Here is a 20,182-nt window from a genome sequence, read left to right as displayed (position 1 = left end):
GCAACAAACAGAATTGTCACTGTATTTTGTCATCTTCAAACTAAAGACGTGCAAGTTCTCAAGTGCCTGGAAGAATCACTATGATTTCGACCCAAACTGGAAATATTCATATGGAGTTTTTCATAAAGGTTGAGATTCTTGGCACAACCTTTGTGAACAACTTTTTGTGATAGTACATATCTAAAAAAAAAAAGTTGTTCATAAAGGTTGTGCCAAGAAATTCATAACCGCAATCAGCACCTTTTCCATCTTCCATCCGGGCTCTCTTGAAGACTCGTGGCTGCTTTCTAGGAAAGGTTTCTCTCCAATATGGGTGTTCTATCAGATATTACGTTGCTTGAAAAGGAAAATTTAGAAAATAAATTATAAATACAAAAACTATTTCTATTTTCTAACCAATCATTGTTTCACAAGATATATGTGCCGCAAGTTTCCAACAAAATGGGTATAAATCTCATTTTTCACAAGATATCTTCATCCCTCTTTGCATCTCATTTTCTTTTCTGATCTTTTTTATAAGATTTTGATTGCAGTTTGTGCTGCAAGTTTTCAACAACAATTGATTAGAAAACAAGAATATAGGTGCTGCAAGTTCTTCATTCCTTGTTGCATCTCATTTTCATTTCTATCCTTTAGTACATTTTGATTGCAGTTTGTGTGTGTAAGACAAAATATTGCATTGTATATGCCACCCCCCTTTTTTTCCCTTTCTATTGAGGGTGCAGGGGTTGTTATTAAATACCCAAAAACCAAAATATTTATTTAAATTCTTAAATTATTTTGTTCTCTATCCAGTCAATGGCTATCATATATTGGCATCCAAAATGCAAATTGTGTAATGCTCATAAAGTTGTTGCCTATTAAGTACCAGTTAAGACGCTTATGTCACAGACTAACTGAGGACTCCAAAGGGTAGCACAATTGGCTGGGGACCATGCCTCCTGAAGCAGAGGTCACTAGGTCCCATTCCCTTCCCCCTCCCCTTAAGCCCAAAACGTACTAATAAAAAAACTGTAAAATCCAAGATTTATTTTAATCAGACTATACCAACTTAAATTATACACAAAATCTGGGGCCTCGGCAGAAGGAGAAGTGGAACATCTGAGGAGAATTTCAAAATCAGAAAGGCTTTGAAGTGTCCAAGAAATATATTTTTGGCGAAAGCTCCTGTATCGAAGGAACGAAGAGCTCAAAGGGTCAACATAAATGGAGGAAAGACTGAGGAAATACATTTGACAAAAAAAAAAAAAAACCAGAGAATTGCTTTGGAAAGCAATGAATCCTGTGCTTTCTTTGAATGCAGATAATAGAAGTTGTAGTTTGTAGGTAGTTTAACAATTGTACCAGCAGCATGAGGCAATTCTAAATTGATCAGTTTGAGTATCATGTCTCAAGCAACTTGCCACTCTAACTGGGGTCCTCATAGGATGCAGTGACTCGAATTCTCCTAACAATCTCATCCGGACATCTTGAAGTTCTATCAAAACAGACGGGTAACTAATCCAGTGGAAGCTTACTTTAGGCCTGAATTTGTATTTTTTGTCTAGAAAAAGTTCTTCTCTCTTCTTTTTTGGAACCAAGTTCTTTCTCTCTTTAATTCACTCCACTCCTTTGTATTTTCTACTATGCAATTATGTAATCATAATATCTTAGCTTATACAAAACGTCTTATGAATTTTCCATATTTGATGTCACATACCAGTCACATATTAGATCAATGTCCTGAATGATTTCCATATCCAATTTGGCAACCACAGAAAAACAACACACCAATTTATTTAATCTAGTACAAGATGAGAGTTCAGATTATATTTTGTGCAACAAACAGAATTGTCACTGTATTTTGTCATCTTCAAACTAAAGACATGCAAGTTTCTCAGGTGCCTGGAAGAATCACTATGATTTCGACCCAAGCTGGAAATATTCATATGGAGTTTTTCATAAAGGTTGTGCCAAGAAATTCATAACTGCAATCAGCACCTTTTCCATCTTCCATCCCGGCCCTCTTGAAGACTCGTGGTTGTTTTCTAGGAAAGGTTTCTCTCCAATCTGGGTGTTCAATCAGATATTCCCATTGCCTGAAAAGGAAAATTTAGAAAATAAATTAAAAATACAAAAACTATTTCTATTTTCTAACCAATCATTGTTTCACTAGATATATGTGCTGCAAGTTTCCAACAAAACAGGTATACATCTCATTTTTCACAAGATATCTTCATCCCTCTCTGCATCTCAATTTCTTTTCTATTCTTTTTTATAAGATTTTGATTGCAGATTGTGCTGCAAGTTTTCAACAACAATTGATTAGAAAACAAAAATATAGGTGCTGCAAGTTTCTTAAAAAGTCTTCATCCCTCGTTGCATCTCATTTTCATTTCTATTCTTTTTTATTACATTTTGATTGCAGTTTGTGTGTGTGTAAGAAAAATATTGCATTATACATGCCACGCCCCTTTTTTCCCTTTCTGTTGAGGGTGCAGGGGTTGTTATTAAAGACACAAAAACCAATATATTTATTTATTCTTAAATTATCTTGTTCTCCCTTTCTGTTGAGGGTGCAGGGGTTGTTATTAAAGACACAAAAACCAATATATTTATTTATTCTTAAATTATCTTGTTCTCTATCCAGTCAATGGCTATCATATATTGGCATCCAAAAGTAGAACATCTGAGGAGAATATATTTCAAAATTGGAAAGGCTTTGAAGTGTCCGAGAAATATATTTTTGCCGAAAGCTCCAGTATCAAAGGAAAGAAGAGCTCAAAGCGTCAACATAAACGGAGGAAAGAGCGAGGAAATACATTAAAAAAAAAAAAAAAAAAAAAAAAAAAAAAAAAAAAAAAAAAAAAAAAAAAAACAGAGAATTGCTTTGGAAAGCAATGAATCCTGTGCTTTCTTTGAATACATATAATAAAAGCTGTAGTTTGTAGGTAGTTTAACAATTGTACCAGCAGCATGAAGCAATTCTGAATTGATCAGTTTGAGTGTCATATGTCTCAAGCAACTTGCCACTCCAACTGGGGTCCTCATAGGATGCGGTGACTCGAATCCTCCTAACAATCTCATCCAGACATCTTGAAGTTCTATCAAAATAGGCAGGGGTAACTAATCCAGTAGAAGCTTATACCTGAAAAATGTTGAAAAGATTAAAATCAATATTTTAGAACATGGCTGCAAGCTTCAACTGCATACATTAACCAATAAGGTCTGCAAACATTTCATAAAACTATAAAGACCACACAAGTAACTGGTTTTGTGATTATGTGTCTTGCCATGCCATTAGTCAGTCCATACTAGAATCTGTCTTGCAAATGTAACTAGTCTAGTCATTACTCATTAGATGCCCTTGCCTTGCCATTAAATAGATCCAAACTAAAATATGTCTCATATAGTAGTATAAATATATGCTTCTTGATGAACCAAAACTATTTGATCCATACTAGTAATACTTGTTAGAAATCAATAATAAAATCAGAATGCATGTCAAATAAATCTTTTGGTTTTTGTTTCTGCACAATTGGGTTTTTCTCTAACTGAGACTTCAAATATGGCAAATTCATCAGAACTACAGGCTTAAATCATTAAGTTCACAGAAGTGCAAAGAGAATATATGAGAATGCATATACCAAGTATCTAAATAGCTGCCTATTACATGACATTTCCCATATTTTTAAATTAATAAGTTCACTCACAAGAATTTTTTTTTTTTTTTTTTTTTTTTTTTTTTTTTTTTTTTTGGGCACTCACAAGAACTTTGGTTCAAGATTGAAGCTAAGGCTGTATATATGGGCCGGGAAAATAATTTTTTCCTCAACTACATTGTTCACAGCAGAAACTAACTAGCATTTTGCTAATACAAAGTTTGATATTCCCAGATTGAAAAAAGGCTCTATTTCTTTCAAGCAAGTCTTAATTCATTTGCATGAACTAAATATAAGACTAAATTGTCCTATTTGATAATGTAGCGTTTGATAAGTTCATGTATGTTATGGGTTTAATATGAAGTTACATGACCTTATGGTTAATGGAGAATGATTAAACATTTGTTCTAAGGAAAGGCAACCATTCTTTGTAGCAAAAAGTACAACTTACAAATCAGAGTCAGAAGTGGAGGCCATGATTATGAAGGACTATCCTACCTCTGCAAAACCCCATTTATCTTAGTTGATCTTTTCAATCTTAGATCAGTTGAGATAAATTAACACTACATGAAAGATATTACCAAAATCACATACCAGGTTCTGTAGCAAGTGCAATTCGATCCCTTAAGATCACAAGTTCAGATGACAATTCATCAGAGCCCAAAAGTTTAAGGTAGTCCATTGCTGTTGTTAAAAGCCCTTGACTTGCTAAAATTTCAGCATATTTTTCAACAAGCTTACACAAAGATGCACTAAATCGCTTCTGCCCAGTTGCCAAGGCAAGGACAATAGTCTTTTCCATCAAATCCTAATCAAATGATTAAAAAAATAAATAAGTATTGTGGCCAGAATATACAGGTCAAAAATTACACCTCTACAAGTACCAAATTAACCTGAAGAAGCTCAACATAGGATTTCCCTTCGTGCTCAGTTCTAAGACTCCTTGATCAAATTTCCACTGTTTTATCAATATTTCCCGCACATATATAACAAAGAATAGCAGCCAACGTGTTACCAGCGGTCATGAGATTCAAAGCAAGTGTGTCACAGAGCATAGTCCATTCCTGTCTCTGTGCAAACTGTTTGATGGTGATTTTTTTTTTTTAGGGAAAAAAGAAGGAATAAGAATTTAGCAGACACAATAACTTCATGATCAATGCAATTAATTGCACAAGAAACTATTTCTTACAGTAACTACTACAGGATAGCCATCATTGCAAAGTAAGAAACAAATATGTTTAATTTGACTTGTCTATCTCTTAGGCCATAGCACAGAAGATCAGCAGGTCAAGAGTTCATTACCTCCACAATAAATCCAGAAACAGAAACTCATTAAATTTATAGTTTCAAGAGGCAGACTGTTGACTTCTAATAATAATGTCTGAATGCAAGGATAATTTAGACAAAAGATGCCCCATAAAAGAAACAATATCTCCATTTGCTAACATCAACATGAAAAGGAAGAGATACTATGTAAATGCAAGTAACAGAAAACCATTCCACAGCATTTAATATCATAATAAACCATTCAGCAAACTAAGAGGGGAAATATAATATATATATATATATATATATATTAATGGAACAAGCATGAAACAGGGAAAGAAATTCAGCAACAAAATACCATTAATTTGGATTCAATAAAAAATTGATTTAACTTTCCATGCATCTAAATTGTAAACAATGAGCTGGAATCTCACAAAAAAGAACTCTATCTTTGCCAGGAGTAATAAAACTTACACTACAGAGAAGAGCAAGTGTTTCTTTCCAGAATTTCAGTGGCCTTGTATTTACAAGGCTCAAGAGATCATTGTTCAGCATTGCAGAAACAACCTGAAAATGAAACCCCCATGTATGAAAGAGACATTATAAATACATTGTTAATAATCAATTGATAAGATAAAAAATATTTATCTCCAATCATTTTACATAGCTTCATATGTTCATCAAAGTAAAATGAGGCTATTCAAGATAAATAAACTACCTTTAGGTAAGGTGATCGGCTAATCTTAAAGCATTGATCCCGTGTGCTCTCCCACAAGGATGCACCACCAACATTAGCAATAACTAAAGCATCAGCCATTTTATTTGCAGATATGCACTGTGCAACTGCCCCCTCGTAATCTCCAACAATTAAAGCATTTTGGACAACATCATCAAATGCTGGGTCAGTGCTTTCCTCAAATCCATCTGGTTCTTGTTGCAATTGTTCTGAATCAGGGGCAGTATCTCCAATAGCAAAGTTTTCACCACGAGAGGTAGACACAGGCATTCCAGCTGGGCTAAGATTGTTAAAGAAATCTTCCCCATTATCAGTAGAGAAAACGTTAACTTATTTATCATCCCCATATCCAACCTTCTCAGTTACGGTATCATCAAGTTCAAGTGCTTTTACTTCCTGGGAAAGATCTTTGACACTATCTTTCTCTTTAGTAGGTACACTGAAACCCAGGTAGGAGGCAGCTCTGTCCTTGCTGTCCCATCATCTTCAAACATAACCTTCAAGAAGTTCCATGTTTCTCGGTCATCCTCAGATCTGTTAAAACAGCTCAAAAGGAATCAAGAGATGCAAAAGTAATAGAGCAACTTCTAATAGCAAAAGATAAAAATATTTGTTCGCCAGCAAAGACAACATACTCAGTCTCTTGTGACTTTTTCTCACAAAGTACTCTCAACAAAGACCTTTCCCCATTTTGAATTGCAGCTTCAAATTCAGACGATCGACTGACCAAACTGTCTTCAGTAACTAAGGTGTGGACATAAACCTGGACAAAGCGGGAAAAAAATTAACAACAAATACAACATAAAATAAGAGAACAAAGAAACCCTACAAGCTTGCCACCAAAGCCAAAAGATGCCCCAGCAGGACGTTTATACCATTTTGGAGCTCTCAGAGGAGCTGCATAAAAAAGGTATTACTATGAAACTCAATTTCACAGGAAATATAATCAATTACAGAAAGTAACAACAAATGATTGTGGGATGAAAGGAGGGGAAAAGGAGGAGAAATAGGAATAAGTACTGGCATGCATCAATTCCTAAATTACTTCACACAGTGTACAATCTTCTCTTCCCTGTATGAACTCACTACTCATCCATTTTATAAAGAAACAATTGTCTATTTCGCTTGCAATTACCCAACGAAATTCAGGACTTGCATATGTAAGCTAATCGGTGAAACAACTACAGAATGGAAATTCTATAATGAATACGACGTTTTGACATTTAATAATCATATAAAATAATAATAGGGCTGAATTTGGCATCGGGTTTTAGTATTAGTTTTTAGCTTTTAACTTTTATATACAACTTTTTAAAACCTCACTTTTTTTCACTTTTCCCCACTTTTTCTCACATTTTTCAAGAGAAAAGTACACTAGCACACTTTCAGCAAAAAGCTAGATAAGCTATTCCCAAATGGACACTAGATACAACCCCCAAAAAATAATGTCATTACAAGAAACTCAAGAAACAAAATAATAAAAACAATGATCTTTGTCAAAGTGTGGCTCAAATCATTCCAACCATGTTTTGGGACTAAGGTGTTATTGAACTTACACTTTGCAAGACTGGAATCTGCAGCATCTCAGCCACCCCCAGTCTTATACAGAGGTGGAGATGCCATTTAGCCCGAAGGCCAATCTATTAACAATGCTGCAGAGGCAGTGTTATGTTTGTGAATTCAAAATGGCAAAATCAAAATTGAGCTTGCAGGATGTCAATTGAATGGCATTGTGTCTACAAGAATAAATTACCCAAAAGGTTGCACCAATTAAGAAGAAGACTTGAAAAAAAATGTCCAAGACATGATCAGCAACAAAGTCATAAGCATACAAGTTCAGAAAGTTTTTCATCTTATATAACCATGAAAAACACTGCCAACTGATTTAAAATTTTTTAGGATTAAATTTTTTCCATTGATTGATGGATTAAACCAAACAACTAACTTCAAATCAGAAGAGAATTACAACAACAAAGCATTAGTCTCAAACTTTTGGGCTCAGCTATGGAACCTCAACAGATTAGTTAGGGTCATCCACATGTATTCTTCTTCTCCATTCTATTCTATCTGAAATCATACTCTTGGTTACTTCCTTAATTGACATGTCCATTTTTATCACTTCTACTCATGCTATTTTGGTCTACGTCTACCTCTACCTTTTTCATTCCCTCAACTTGGATCAACTCACTCTTCCTTACCGGTGCCTTAATCACTCTCCTTGAACATGACCAAACCAAATGTTGTATGTCGATTGCACCATACACTTTAGAGGATAGGATGTACAAGTTGGTTGATCATATAGACCCATATTAGCCACCATTACCCAATCCTCAAAACAACCAACTCCTTTTAGAAGTGACTTACTAGTGACCCACAACCCAAAAATAATAAACAAATAAACAAAAGATTGTTTATTTCCATATGCACACACATATAGTGTATGAATGTCTACAAAAAATACTTTTTTTATTATAGCTCAGGCAGCACGCATTTGGTACATATGTAACTTGCCCATAAAAAAGACTTTTTAATATCCTTTGAAGTACACCAAAGCCTATCATTTACTCTATCATGTTAACTTCTTGCCAACAAAAGCCTATCATTTCAAGAGATGAATCAGTAGTTGAGTTCAAGACACAACAAAAAGACAAGCTCAAATCTCACTTATTACAAAACCAATAAGTGCTAATTTCTCCCCCAAATCTTTTAAGAAACAAGCTACCATGGCCAAGACAATGCATGTAAAAATAAACGCCAGTATGCATATCAAACCACTGTAGGCAATTTGATGATATGATTTATGAGAGCTAATAAGAAAAAATTACCTGCACCAAACTCATTCTCTCCAACGCCATATCGACTGCAATAAGAATTAAGTGAAATCCATTACAAAAGAAGGTTCCACTATAGGCCATTTTGCAAATGAATCAACCTTTTCTACCAGGGTTGGAAAAACTCACATGAGCATGGGTAATTTAGCAGTGTGCTTTCTGAATTTCAAGATCAGGTTTTCATAGAAACTTTGTTCCACATTCCAAACCATATTAGACAAGTTCCCTAATGCAGGACAACCAAAACAATGCATCAACAAAATTAAAGAACAAGAAATAAAGGGATACGTAACCTAGAAGTCAACACCTAGGCTTGCTTGGAGTCAAACCAAGCAAAAGAAAACCTCTAGGAGTTAGCTTCTAGGGTTGGCTAGAGTTAGCACCAAACCATTGGGACAATTTCAAGAGACATTTTATTCATCATCAAAATAATAATTCTCCATAGGAGTATATTATTGTGCTTATATAGACTACCAAACCCTAATTCTAACTAATATAGGAAACCTTAATTCTAATTCTAATTGACTAAGGAAACCTAATTCTAAATGACTTGAGAAATCTCAATTATTGAATTACAAAAACAACACTGACTCTAGGCTATAAAATAAAGCTACTAATGATACTGATTAACTACTAAGACCTAAAATAAAATGCAATTATCCAATAAATATTCAATTGACTCCAAAATTAAATAAGACCAAATTTTAAATAAAATTTCTTAGCACTTCCCACACCATCCCTTAATCTAATCCCCAATCAACACCAACTCTACATTCGCACAAATGCAATCATTGTCCATTCTATTTTTGTTCATGTTGTCATTCATCAATATTGGAATCCATATGCCACAAAAATTGTAAATGCAATATTCCCATGTTGCTTTACCCATCCCCCTTACACCCTTTTGTCCCACTCATCTCTTTAGCACTCATACTAAATTGCAGTTATTGACAAAATGGCATATAATATGCATAAAAAGATCCATCACTTTGCTCAATTATTTTCCATTTTAATTGTTGCCAACATACAACTTGTAAAAAGCCTAAAAAGAAAGCAGAACCTTTTAGACAGATCTATAAAAATATAATTGGTATATACCTCAATGTTATAAATTCCAATTTTTCCATCAAATGAAGATGCTGATATAACCCCAGGTATCTTTGGATACCAGTGTACATCAAAATTCCAGTTGGTAACAGTAGGCAGTTCAGAAACAATCTGAGTCAAAATCAAAAAACAAATAAGTGTTACCATAGCAAAAAGTATCCTATACTGAAGAACAACCCAGAAGAAAAATCATAATAGGACAATCTTCATAAAAATAACAGACCCATGATAAGGAAGGCCAAATTCCATAACTCTCCAGAAACGGTATCCCAACGAATAGTTTGACTATCTTTGGCACAGGTAATCAAATAAGAACTGTCAATGGGACACCACGCCATCACAATTACACCTGATGTAAGAAATGCAGACAGGTGGAAAATATTCAACATCTTGCACAACAAAACTAAAATTTTGATAATTGTATATTGGAAATTGGAAGTATATGTACTGCATAGCTAGAACAACTAAGGTGGCATTAATTAAATACTACTGCACCAGCCATTGGTGACTAGAAAAACTTATAGAAATCCAAATCTCTGTATGCATTTAATAAATCACATCTAAATCTCTGTATGCATTTAACAAATCACAAAACAAAACAAAAGCTTCTATAATCTAGTAATATGGCACCCATTATATACATAATCAGGCAGCAATTAAAAAATATTTGAACTTCAAAGATAATTCAATTTGTAATACTATGTACATCTGGATTCGCATGTAAGTATCATGAGGATCATAATTTGGCATGAATAAACTTTAGTCACTATGAAACTGGAGTCAATTTCCTAAATAGGTTTCCAATAAACCATATATAGAATAGCTACCATACTCATTCAATGTTATACAAACGATGGGGAAACAGGGCAACAAAATATTGGATGAATCTACAACTAAAGAACATGCCTAAACAGCTGACCTCATAAAGGAAAGGTGACTCATAGTCAATTTGAAAAGCATGAGAAGTTTATAAGGGAAAAATGATGAGAAAAGGCAAAATAATTTCCTATCAATCAAATAAATAAATTATGAGTACTTTCTATTTGAAGAATAACAATAGTAATCGACAAATAATACTCCTCAAGCAGCTACTGCAAATTGGGCATACAATCAAATTCAATTATTCTAGACATATGCAAGCACAAGAGAGGGATAGGGAAAAAAATTCAAAAAGTCATGCATGGCTAATGGTATCCCAAAACAGCAATCATATAAACATAAACTGATAAAATCAATAATACAGTTAAAATGGAATATCATGTTACAAAGTACCATTACCTTTAGTATGCCCCGTGAACTCTTTAACTGGTGTCATTATATTCCGCATATCCCATAACTGCTTGCATAATATTGCTATAAATTAATGAACAGAAGACCTTTTTTTTTTTTTTTTTTTCTTTTTCCTAATTAGATAACCTCAAAATCATATTTTGCACTCAAGTAAAGCAACATCTTTCAATTTCCACATAACTACTCAAAAACTTCTCCTAACATTTTCATCACATTCAAGAAAACCTGACTGATTATCGCTTTTCGACTGTATATAGCTAGCGATATAGTGAGAGAGAAAGCAAAATTCAATTTGCACAAGCTAAAATTAACACAGAAACAACAAAATCATTATATGAAATGGTTCAGTTTATGCTCTGAGTTTAGTAATTTTTAAAAGAGAGAGAGAGAGAGACTGACAGCCGGAGGTTGGAGGAGTTGAGAATGGAGAGCTTGTGAGTTTCAATCTCCCAGCCATGGATGCGGAGACCGCGGCAGCCATCAGGCAAGGGTTCAGCACTGGCGGCTTTGAGTTCCTTCCCTTCCACTTCTACTATCCATAGAAAAAATAGCTTCAAAAAAAAGGAATCATCTTGACTGGAATATTTCTATAATCACAATAACAATAATTAATAGATGCTTGATCTCTATAAAGTATATTAGATGTTATAAAACAGGTCAGTGGAAGATTTCTTTTTGTTTTTTTCTTTTTTTATAGCTCAAATCAACCAACAATATCAGTCAACAGAGTGAGAAAAATTAGTTAGTTCATTGTTTTGATACCATATATTAACATTTTCCTTTCTAAATTGCAAGCTACATTTCTAAATAAAACTGGGATGCTTGAAAATTATATTTTACTATAAAGCATGATCCCCATAGTGATTTGACTTAGATAAAAACTGTGATAAATGGCAAATCTGTAGACATAACAAAAAACTGGAAGCTTATAAATATAAAAAGGAATTAAAGCAAAAAAATACCTGTAGAATGAGCTGATTCCTATGCCATGGTTACCCGGTTCAATTCTCCAATTTTGACTCTGTTTACACAATGGGTAACGAAGCACATCAAGTACATCACCACATCAACCCGGTTGAAAATAAAAAGATGAAATTTATTGAAATGTAAGAAATTAGATAAAGGGAAAAGGAAAAGAAAAGAAAGGAGAAAGTACCGGTGAGTGGGTTGTTGAGTTGTTGAACAATTGCAGCACCCAAAAGCTTTAATTAAGTCCCAATTCTTATGATCAGGTTTCTATGGTTCTTCTTCATCTGAAATTTAATCACCAAGAAATAAAGCCGTTGAGAGAGAACAATGGAGAAGAAGAATTGTGCATTTGGATTTTTTTTAATCGAAGGTTGGGAATAAAATGGTGACTTTTACATACCTGGCTCTTCTTCTTGCCGAGACAGATCTCCTTCCAAATTAGGAATGTGAGAAATTTTATGCCAATCTTCCCCGATTTGCTTCTTGCATCTTTTCATTAAGATGGGACAACCCCAAATTTCTAGTGTTTGCAAAGAGGTAAGGACACCGAATCCTTCTGGCAATGATTCCAATTTAGGGCAATCCCAAATTCGTAGTGTTTGCAAAGAGGTAAGGGCACCGATTCCTTCTGGCAATAATTCCAAATTAGGGCAAGCCCAAATTGAAAGATATTGAAGAGATATAAGTTTGCAGATCCCCTCCGGTATAGCTATCAAACTATGACAATACTCAATACGGAGATATTGTAGAGAGCTGACATATTGAAGTCCCGTTGGGAGAGAGACCAACTTCGGAAGTTCATATAATTGCAAAGAGAGAAGGGTTGTAAGTCCTTGCCATTCCATCTCATCCCAATCATTGGATAAATCAACCACCTCAGAGTTCCCAACAAACAGATATTGAAGTGCCGTAAGATTTCGAATGCCTTGAGGAAGAGGACAGTTGTCTAGATGTAGAGAACGGAGAGAAATGAGATTTGGTAGGCACTCCTCTGGCAAAGCTTCTTCCGTTTCTTTTATGCTAATGTAACTTAATTTGGAGAGAGGGGCAACAATTGTAGAAGAAGAAGAAGAAGAGGCGATTGATGGTAGATTCCTCTCCCATGACTGCTTCAAGTTCAAGCTACAATTCCATAGGCACAAACTTTCGAGATATGGAAACAAAGGAAAGGAAGTCAGCTGATTAGGGCAATCCATAATTGTTAAGTCGGAAAGACGAGGAAATGAAGGAAGAGAATCCCTCCTTCCCCGCCACCATCCCTTTAAATTACGGCAATCCCAAATTGTGAGTTTCTCCAAAGATGGGTAGAATAAAGAATCACTGTTATCCCTCTCTGAATCTGATATGTGCTCTAAAGAATACAATTCGGACAAATGGATAATTTTGAGAGAAGGTAATTGGTCCACCGGTGGAAGATATTGGCATTTTTTACATGAATATAATTGAAGTTGGACAAGATTTGTGAGTGACATAAGCCAATGTGGAAGTATCACTCCCCTGCCCCACGTTAAACTCAGTGCATTGAGATTTATATACGTTGGCCAGGCTTCCATTGGCATGTCATTGTAACCAACATCCGTCTCATTAATGTCTTCTTCTACCCAATTTAAGGCCAACCTATCAAGACATTGTTTCTCTTTCAAATTTGCATCCTTACACTCCAACCGACAATGATATAGGCTCAATATTTCAACTTCAATATATGGAAACAAAGGAAAGGAAGTCAGCTGAGGGCAATTCCTAATATGTAAGTAGGAAAGACGAGGAAATGAAGGAAGAGAATCCCTCCTTCCCCGCCACCATCCCTTTAAATTAAAGCAAAATAAAATATTGAGTTTCTCCAAAGATGGGTAGAATAAAGAATCACTGTTATCTCTCTCTGAATCTGATATGTGCTCTAAACAATCCAATCTCTCCAAATGGATAATTTTGAGAGAAGGCAATTGGTCCAACGGTGGAAGATATTTGCATTTATTACAAGAGTATAATTCAAATCGGACAAGATTTGTGAGCATCACAAGCCAATGTGGAAATATCACTCCCCCGTACCTATTTAATCTCAATGCTTTGAGATTTATATGCGGTTGCAAGGCTTCCACTGCTGACACGTCACAAACAACACCCGTCTCATCAGTGTCTTCTTCTACCCAATTTAAGTCCAACCTATCAAGCCTTTGTTTCTCTTTCAAATTTGCAGCCTTAAACTCTAATGTGGCATCTTTTGTTTGTTTGAGATTTACAATTGACAGATTTCCTCTTAGCTCATTTAGTCTCTCAAGTTCCTTCAATCCACCGTTACTTTTAGGCACTGAATCAATCCTACCTTTACTCATCACAAATCTTGACAATGTCTGTAGATCAGTCAATTGGCCCAGTCCATTTGGCATATGAGTTAAACCCGAACAACCATCAATCTCAAGAAACCTGAGGTTGATTAATTTGTTAATATCATTTGGCAATTCTTTAAGGTTTTTACACATAGAAAGTTTAAGTGTCTGCAAATTGTACAACTTGACAATAAAATTAGGAAGCATCTCAATGCCTTCATTCATAGAAAGATCGAGATATCTTAGATGCTTCAACTTTTTTATAGAACTTGGAATTGTTTTAATCCCCATGTTATGCAAATCCAACAAGCACATGAACTTAAAACTTGCAATAAATTCACTAGAAATTGAATCATTTGATCTTATGGTTTTATACTTTGGTTGACATGGCAAAAGAAATGTTCTTATCCTTCTTGCTTTACATAATGAGATCGGAATTTCCGATGATGAGTACAATTCATCCCCAAATGACACATGACGAGTTTTCTCGTCAATGACTTTCTCTTTTGAATAAATGGTGGTGCTCTCTGATCCCGTTACTTGTATTGCTATATCATGCATGAGATCATGTATTTTGAATTTTGAAATATTGCCAAATTCATCTTTTTTAACTTCTTGAAAGAATGATCTCCAAAGCAAATCCATAAAATACTCATGACCAACATCTTCCGGACATTGTTTTTCATCATACAATGTGATGAACCCCTGTGCCATCCACATATTAATCAAACTTGATTTGTCAATCTCATAATCCTTTGGAAATAGACTACAATAAGCAAATCATTGCTTCAAATGTGATGCGAGATAATTGTAACTCAACTTTAATGTTGGTAAAATGTCACTTTCGTTTTGACGTATTTTTGAAAGTTCATTGGTTTTGAATGATCTCCACTCTATTTCGGATTTTTTGAAATACAATAAACCACCTATTGTTCTAATTGCAAGTGGAACCCCTACACACATTTTTAAAATTTCCTTCCCAATTTCTAAAAAGCTTGCATTCATCTCTTCTTCCCCCTCTTCAAATGCCATCTTCTTAAATAAAGACCAGGCATATTGTTCTTCTAAACCCTTTAGCACGTGTGGTTGAATAGACTGCGAAATCTTTGCCACGATTTCACTACGTGTAGTCACTAAGATTCTACTGCCTTTTGCACCACCCATTAAAATTTTTTTCAATTCACTCCATTTTTCACGATCCTCATTCCACACATCGTCCAACACAAGCATATATCTCTTTCCATTAATTTCTTTTTCGAGATCATTGACTAATGTGTTCATTTCAAGGTCTTTTGGTTTCTCATTTTTTATACATTCCAAGATTTTCTCAACAATTATCTTCACATCAAAATCGTCAGAGACACACACCCACAATTTTAGCTCAAAATGGTTCTTGATTTCCTCATCATTGAAGACAAGTTGAGAAACTGTCGTCTTTCCTAGTCCTCCGACACCAACTATCGGAAGGACAGAAACATTCTCCTTGACATTGGGATCCAACAGAGATCCAATGATGGCCTTCTTATCCTCCTCCCTCCCAATAACATCTTCAGCACGTACAACAGAATGAGTCTGCTGTCTTGCCTTATACCTGACTTGTCTCTCCTCAGAACGCTCATCTAAATGGAATTTCCTATCAGCTGCAATCGCATCAAACCTCTCCCTCATGGCCTTAACCTTATGACCCATTCTAAGACCATATGCAAGCTGATTAGATTTGGAAAAGAAGATGCGTACCTCTTTGGCCTTCTTGTCCCGGGTCATTACTTCCCGTCGCAAGGCCTCAGTGGAGATTTCATCCAGCAAGTCATCCGCATCAAACATGGCGTCCTTAAGCCTTTGCAGCCACAGTTTGACTTCATTGTTGTGTTTCTTCGCCTCTGCATCCAAAAGCACAGCACTGATTGTGGAAACTGTCTCCTTGAGTTTTTTGATCTCGTCTTTGACACCCCAGATGAGCGCAATCTCTTGGACTGCTACGTCGCCCGCTTTCCTGATGATTCCACTAGAAACGCTGAACAGAGCTCCTTCCGCCATTTCTTAATTAGTGAGAATTGAATGAATGCTGCTCTTTGTGAGAACTGTGATCTGTGACAAGGGATGGAATAGCAGATTGAACAACAGATAAAAGACTCTCCTACTTTTTGAGTGCTTGTATGATAGTAAAACACGTAGTTGTGGGGTACAACGATGTGAACAAAACATGCATCTTTCCCCAACTTGCATCAATCATTTAAAACCCAATGGCCCTCAGCACCACCGAAAGAAAACTGTGTTTGTTTTAATTGGTTTCTTGTAAGTTGGTATCTTTTCCTCTTACTCTGTTCAGTATATATATATGACAGAATCTCTGTAACTTCGTTCATTGTGTGAGTGCATAAATTATTTTCCAAAGTATTGGACCATCTTCAAGTTCTACGGTTTCCTCAAGTAAGTTTAATATTAATAAAAAAGAATAACTCATAAAAATAATTTAAAATTATTTAATGTACCAAACTTGTGAAGGTTGTTGTGTTTGTGTGTGATAAATGATTGATGAACAGTTGATGGGAAAATTAAGACTTGGTTGTACAATATGTATGTATTCAAACGATATTAGTTTTGAGCGTGTGTATATAACTATACATATAACTTCTGAGAGTTTTGTTTTATTAATTTAAGAATTGTGAATTATTTTGTAGCTAGGTTTCTGTAATTATGAACTTGCACTGAGTTGTTGACAACATAAGCACACATGTCTAGTATTAACAGTTTATATCTCTAGCTCCTAGCAACCCAATAACATTCTAGGTTAAACAACACTTCTAAACCATGGAAAAGAATAGAAGTTAAATACTTCTTCCCATTGTATTTTATTTTATTTTATTATGAATGTTTTTTTTTTAATAAATGTTATCTTGCAAAATATCTATAATATGTATATTATTAACTCTAGTGCGTCACACGAGTTTGCATGTAGTATGTGTGTGTGTGTGTATATATTATATTTTGAGAATTCTTTTTATATTATGGGTGTAATGAATGCTCAGAGGCAATTGTTAACAAACAGTTATAAAAAAAAATTTGATACCACTTTTATGGGAAAAATAAAAAAACTGTCAAAATATTAATTACTTATTTTCTTTTTCCATAAAAACTTTCTTAAAATGGTTCATTAACGAATGCCCACAAATGCCCTTAGGGCATTCATTAAGATTTCCCTTATATTATTACTGTAGGGTTAAGGGCCCAAATTATATAGTGGGCCTTAGGCCTTGTCCGAGAAGCATGGCGGTCTGAGGAAGAACGAATGGTAAAGAACGGTCTAGGCTCAGGATTTAATAAGCAAATTACGAATGAGAAGGTTGTCCGAGGAGAAATATATCCTCGGATACAATAAATACAACTCAAATATGTATTCTAATGATCAGAGTGACCTTCCATGAAACTCCAGTGATAGGGATGTGCATCATGAACATACGAGAATGATGGGAACCCAAAAATATCTAAGGAAAAGCTGCTACCATCGCATTGAATGCATTGCAGATACTTTTCTGGTCGTATTAATGTGGAGAAGATCTCTGAACAGTGTTACCTTGGCTACCGCAGCTCACAGAAAGCCAAAGAAGGTGTCTGATGGGACAGGTACTCAAGTAAGGGCTCAGATAACCAATAAGTATAAGACCAAGATGATCCAAAGGAAACTATATAACGTAAGAGACCCTCCATGAGAGAGGGACCGAAAAATAGAAGAAGAACACTATAACTATCAAAATTATACTCTTATTCAGTTTAATTGATTTATATAAAGACTCAGCTCCTCGAGTACAGCAAAGCTAGTCCCACTTTTAATGGCCAATCATATAATATTTTCCATAGAAAGCCAGTAATTAACCACTACTGGCAGAGTTCAGATCACCAGAGAACATAACACGAAAACATTTCATACTTATACATTATACTGAAATTCATAGTTTGCATAACATTTTATAATAAAAGCATCTCTATTGTTTTCTTTAAACATCATGATCGTGAAATTAGTAATAACATTAATATGTTTAAATCATATACATAAGGTTTCAAAAGCTCACGAACATGTCTTTGTCTAAAACATGATTACATGTTATATCTCTAATAAAAAGCCTTTTAATGCATAATAAAACATGATTACTTGAAAGCAGAGGAACCAAGAGCCTAAAGTCGAATGAGCTCAGACTTGGTGACTGGTAACGCCTAAACCAAATATCAAAACTTATTACTATCAATTATTCCTTATCATAAACTTACACATTTATCTCAAAACCTATCTCTTATAATCAATAAAATCCTAATCTCACCTTAACAAGGTTCCCACAAACACAAAATATGTTCATCATACAACATGATGTACTAAATCATAGAAAAACCAACATTCTCACATTAATCTCATATCTCTATAAGAGTTAACTTCCTTTCAAAAGGTGCTTTGAGATTAGGGCAATAATGCATGCATAAATATAAAATCCTTTAAACATGGTCATATAACCATATACATTCATATGACAACATACAACGCATTGAACAAGACAGCTTCATAAAAACAACAAGCTGATGGTTTAAAACCCCTCCTTTAAGTACTAAACTCTGAACCAAGCTATACAAAATTTAGCTATGATCTAAACATATCAAATGATAAGCATAATAAATTATAACTCAAATCATTCACCCTAACTTTAGAATTAAATTCTCAAAGTTAGGCATGTCCTTTACTGTTCATTGTTTTATTCCAACAGCATATACTTCATTTATAAAATACAAATGGGCTACCAAAGCACATCCAAACTTTGTGAAATTTTACAGAGAAACTCCTCTAGATGTCTAGTAAATACCATATAATTTTGGAGTCAAATCATAAAACCATGATTTACTAAAAATCATACAAGACAACTTGCTCAAATCTGTCCTGACAGATTTTCATGCAACTTAGAAATTAAACCATTATTTTTATATTGATCAAAATGCTGTGAGACCACTTCCATAACAATCATATGTGTTTTAGCTTTCATAGAAAATATCTCTAGCATCCAAATTCACTGTATACAAATTAATACATAATTTATCATGTGTAAACACAGAATCTGTCACAGTGACAGCTTTGCAACATTTTCTTATCAATTCACAAACAATTATCAAACGATAGTATTTTCATATGGGGATTTTTATACACTCATTAGACATGTTATAAAACACTTATATATAGTCATTTAACCATTTATAGCAAAATTGAATACAACACAAATCCCAACAGTAACATCAAAAGTACTCATCCTAACTTTTTCTTACTCCTTAATCATATAAAATCATTAATTAGTAAAAACCCTAATCTACCTTCAACAAATCACCAACACAGTTTCAAGGCTTCTTAAAATAGCATATATATATATAGACTTACAAATTCATGATTTCCTAATTTTACAAATCACAAATACCATCACTAAAATTCCTTGAAGAAATCATGGATTCTAAGGTGAGAGTAGCTAGAACCTTTACCAAATTTATGGTTCTTGAGTGGAAATAGAAGTAGAATTACTCTTGCATGAAAGGATTTCCTTTTCCTAGTAAACCCGAAAGTGTGAGAGGTAGAGAGCTTAAGAGAGTATTTGAGTCTTCTAGTTTCTTTGAGGGATTATGAAGAAGAAATTATATGGAGCTTCATTTTTCCTTTTGAGGTGTTGACCATGGGTTTGAGAGAAAGACTCAAGAGAGCTTCCTAGCTCTTTCCTTAAGAGAAAAGAGAGTAAAGTGAGGTGAGAATTCAGATTTGTGTGGATCCGTGGGAAATGAGAGGAAGAGTGTTTCTTGGAAATTCTAGTTATATAGGAAAGTCAAAGAAGGGATGAGGTGGAGTTTGTTCATTGCATGGCCGGCCAAGTCTTGGTCTTTGGGGTTTGTCAACATGCAAGACACTTTGGCTTTACATGTGTTGAATTTTAATTGGTTGCATGTGAGTGAAATTTTTACTATACTATCTCATGCATCATGCTTAATTAAAACACC

General features: G+C 34.6%; 3 protein-coding genes and 1 long non-coding RNA gene across 18 annotated transcripts; 1 reads left to right on the top strand and 3 right to left on the bottom strand.

The window, feature by feature from the left end:
• The first annotated feature begins 509 nt into the window (after positions 1 to 509).
• LOC115984079 lies at positions 510 to 2,857 on the top strand. The gene is made up of 2 exons (XR_004090355.1): positions 510 to 582; positions 2,324 to 2,857. It is a non-coding gene; the product is annotated as an uncharacterized LOC115984079 (long non-coding RNA).
• Positions 884 to 14,913, bottom strand: LOC115984076 (putative disease resistance protein RGA1). 15 transcript variants are annotated; one of them, XM_031106961.1, is made up of 17 exons: positions 12,241 to 14,913; positions 12,028 to 12,124; positions 11,834 to 11,892; positions 11,271 to 11,422; positions 10,860 to 10,917; positions 9,805 to 9,930; positions 9,573 to 9,692; positions 8,604 to 8,700; positions 8,469 to 8,503; positions 6,279 to 6,406; positions 5,626 to 6,177; positions 5,382 to 5,474; positions 4,535 to 4,720; positions 4,236 to 4,449; positions 4,093 to 4,141; positions 2,949 to 3,127; positions 884 to 1,167 (listed from the first exon to the last, which is right to left on the bottom strand). In XM_031106961.1, exons 1-2 carry the CDS (start codon positions 14,885 to 14,887, stop codon positions 12,108 to 12,110), a joined length of 2,664 nt encoding a protein of 887 aa, XP_030962821.1. In that variant the 5' UTR covers positions 14,888 to 14,913; the 3' UTR covers positions 884 to 1,167; positions 2,949 to 3,127; positions 4,093 to 4,141; positions 4,236 to 4,449; positions 4,535 to 4,720; positions 5,382 to 5,474; positions 5,626 to 6,177; positions 6,279 to 6,406; positions 8,469 to 8,503; positions 8,604 to 8,700; positions 9,573 to 9,692; positions 9,805 to 9,930; positions 10,860 to 10,917; positions 11,271 to 11,422; positions 11,834 to 11,892; positions 12,028 to 12,107. The 15 variants fall into 15 exon arrangements, with proteins under 15 accessions (XP_030962821.1, XP_030962817.1, XP_030962816.1 ...); XM_031106957.1 differs by lacking the exon at positions 884 to 1,167 and adding an exon at positions 1,757 to 2,078 and having other exon boundaries at positions 11,271 to 11,458; XM_031106956.1 differs by lacking the exon at positions 884 to 1,167 and adding an exon at positions 1,757 to 2,078.
• Positions 4,228 to 10,896, bottom strand: LOC115984396 (protein transport protein SEC31 homolog A-like). The gene is made up of 11 exons (XM_031107430.1): positions 10,860 to 10,896; positions 9,845 to 9,930; positions 9,573 to 9,692; positions 9,503 to 9,516; positions 8,469 to 8,503; positions 6,473 to 6,540; positions 6,279 to 6,406; positions 6,037 to 6,177; positions 5,626 to 5,923; positions 5,382 to 5,474; positions 4,228 to 4,449 (listed from the first exon to the last, which is right to left on the bottom strand). Exons 1-11 carry the CDS (start codon positions 10,894 to 10,896, stop codon positions 4,228 to 4,230), a joined length of 1,242 nt encoding a protein of 413 aa, XP_030963290.1.
• A 10-nt stretch (positions 14,914 to 14,923) lies between the features above and the next one.
• Positions 14,924 to 19,945, bottom strand: LOC115984077 (putative disease resistance protein RGA3). The gene is made up of 2 exons (XM_031106972.1): positions 19,676 to 19,945; positions 14,924 to 16,255 (listed from the first exon to the last, which is right to left on the bottom strand). The coding sequence occupies exon 2, from the start codon at positions 16,202 to 16,204 to the stop codon at positions 14,948 to 14,950; it is 1,257 nt and encodes a 418-aa protein (XP_030962832.1). The 5' UTR covers positions 16,205 to 16,255; positions 19,676 to 19,945; the 3' UTR covers positions 14,924 to 14,947.
• Between the last annotated feature and the right edge of the window lie 237 nt (positions 19,946 to 20,182).

The sequence above is a fragment of the Quercus lobata genome, chromosome 4 (assembly GCF_001633185.2).
Source record: "Quercus lobata isolate SW786 chromosome 4, ValleyOak3.0 Primary Assembly, whole genome shotgun sequence".
In the NCBI taxonomy this organism is placed as follows: Eukaryota; Viridiplantae; Streptophyta; class Magnoliopsida; order Fagales; family Fagaceae; genus Quercus; species Quercus lobata.
Note: the sequence above shows the minus strand (reverse complement) of the source record. Positions and strands in the feature narration are given on the sequence as shown.

Excerpts from the sequence above, each read along its gene's own strand:
- LOC115984396 (XM_031107430.1), bottom strand. The coding sequence starts at position 10,896 with ATGACACCAGTTAAAGAGTTCACGGGGCATACTAAAG. Across the intron at positions 6,541-8,468 it reads AGAGAATGAGTTTGGTGCAG|CTCCTCTGAGAGCTCCAAAA; the intron begins GTAATTTTTTCT and ends TTTTTTATGCAG. Across the intron at positions 5,475-5,625 it reads GCCGATCACCTTACCTAAAG|GTTGTTTCTGCAATGCTGAA; the intron begins GTAGTTTATTTA and ends TTTCATTTTCAG.
- LOC115984076 (XM_031106961.1), bottom strand. The coding sequence starts at position 14,887 with ATGTGGATGGCACAGGGGTTCATCACATTGTATGATGAAAAACAATGT.
- LOC115984077 (XM_031106972.1), bottom strand. The coding sequence starts at position 16,204 with ATGGCGGAAGGAGCTCTGTTCAGCGTTTCTAGTGGAATCATCAGGAAA.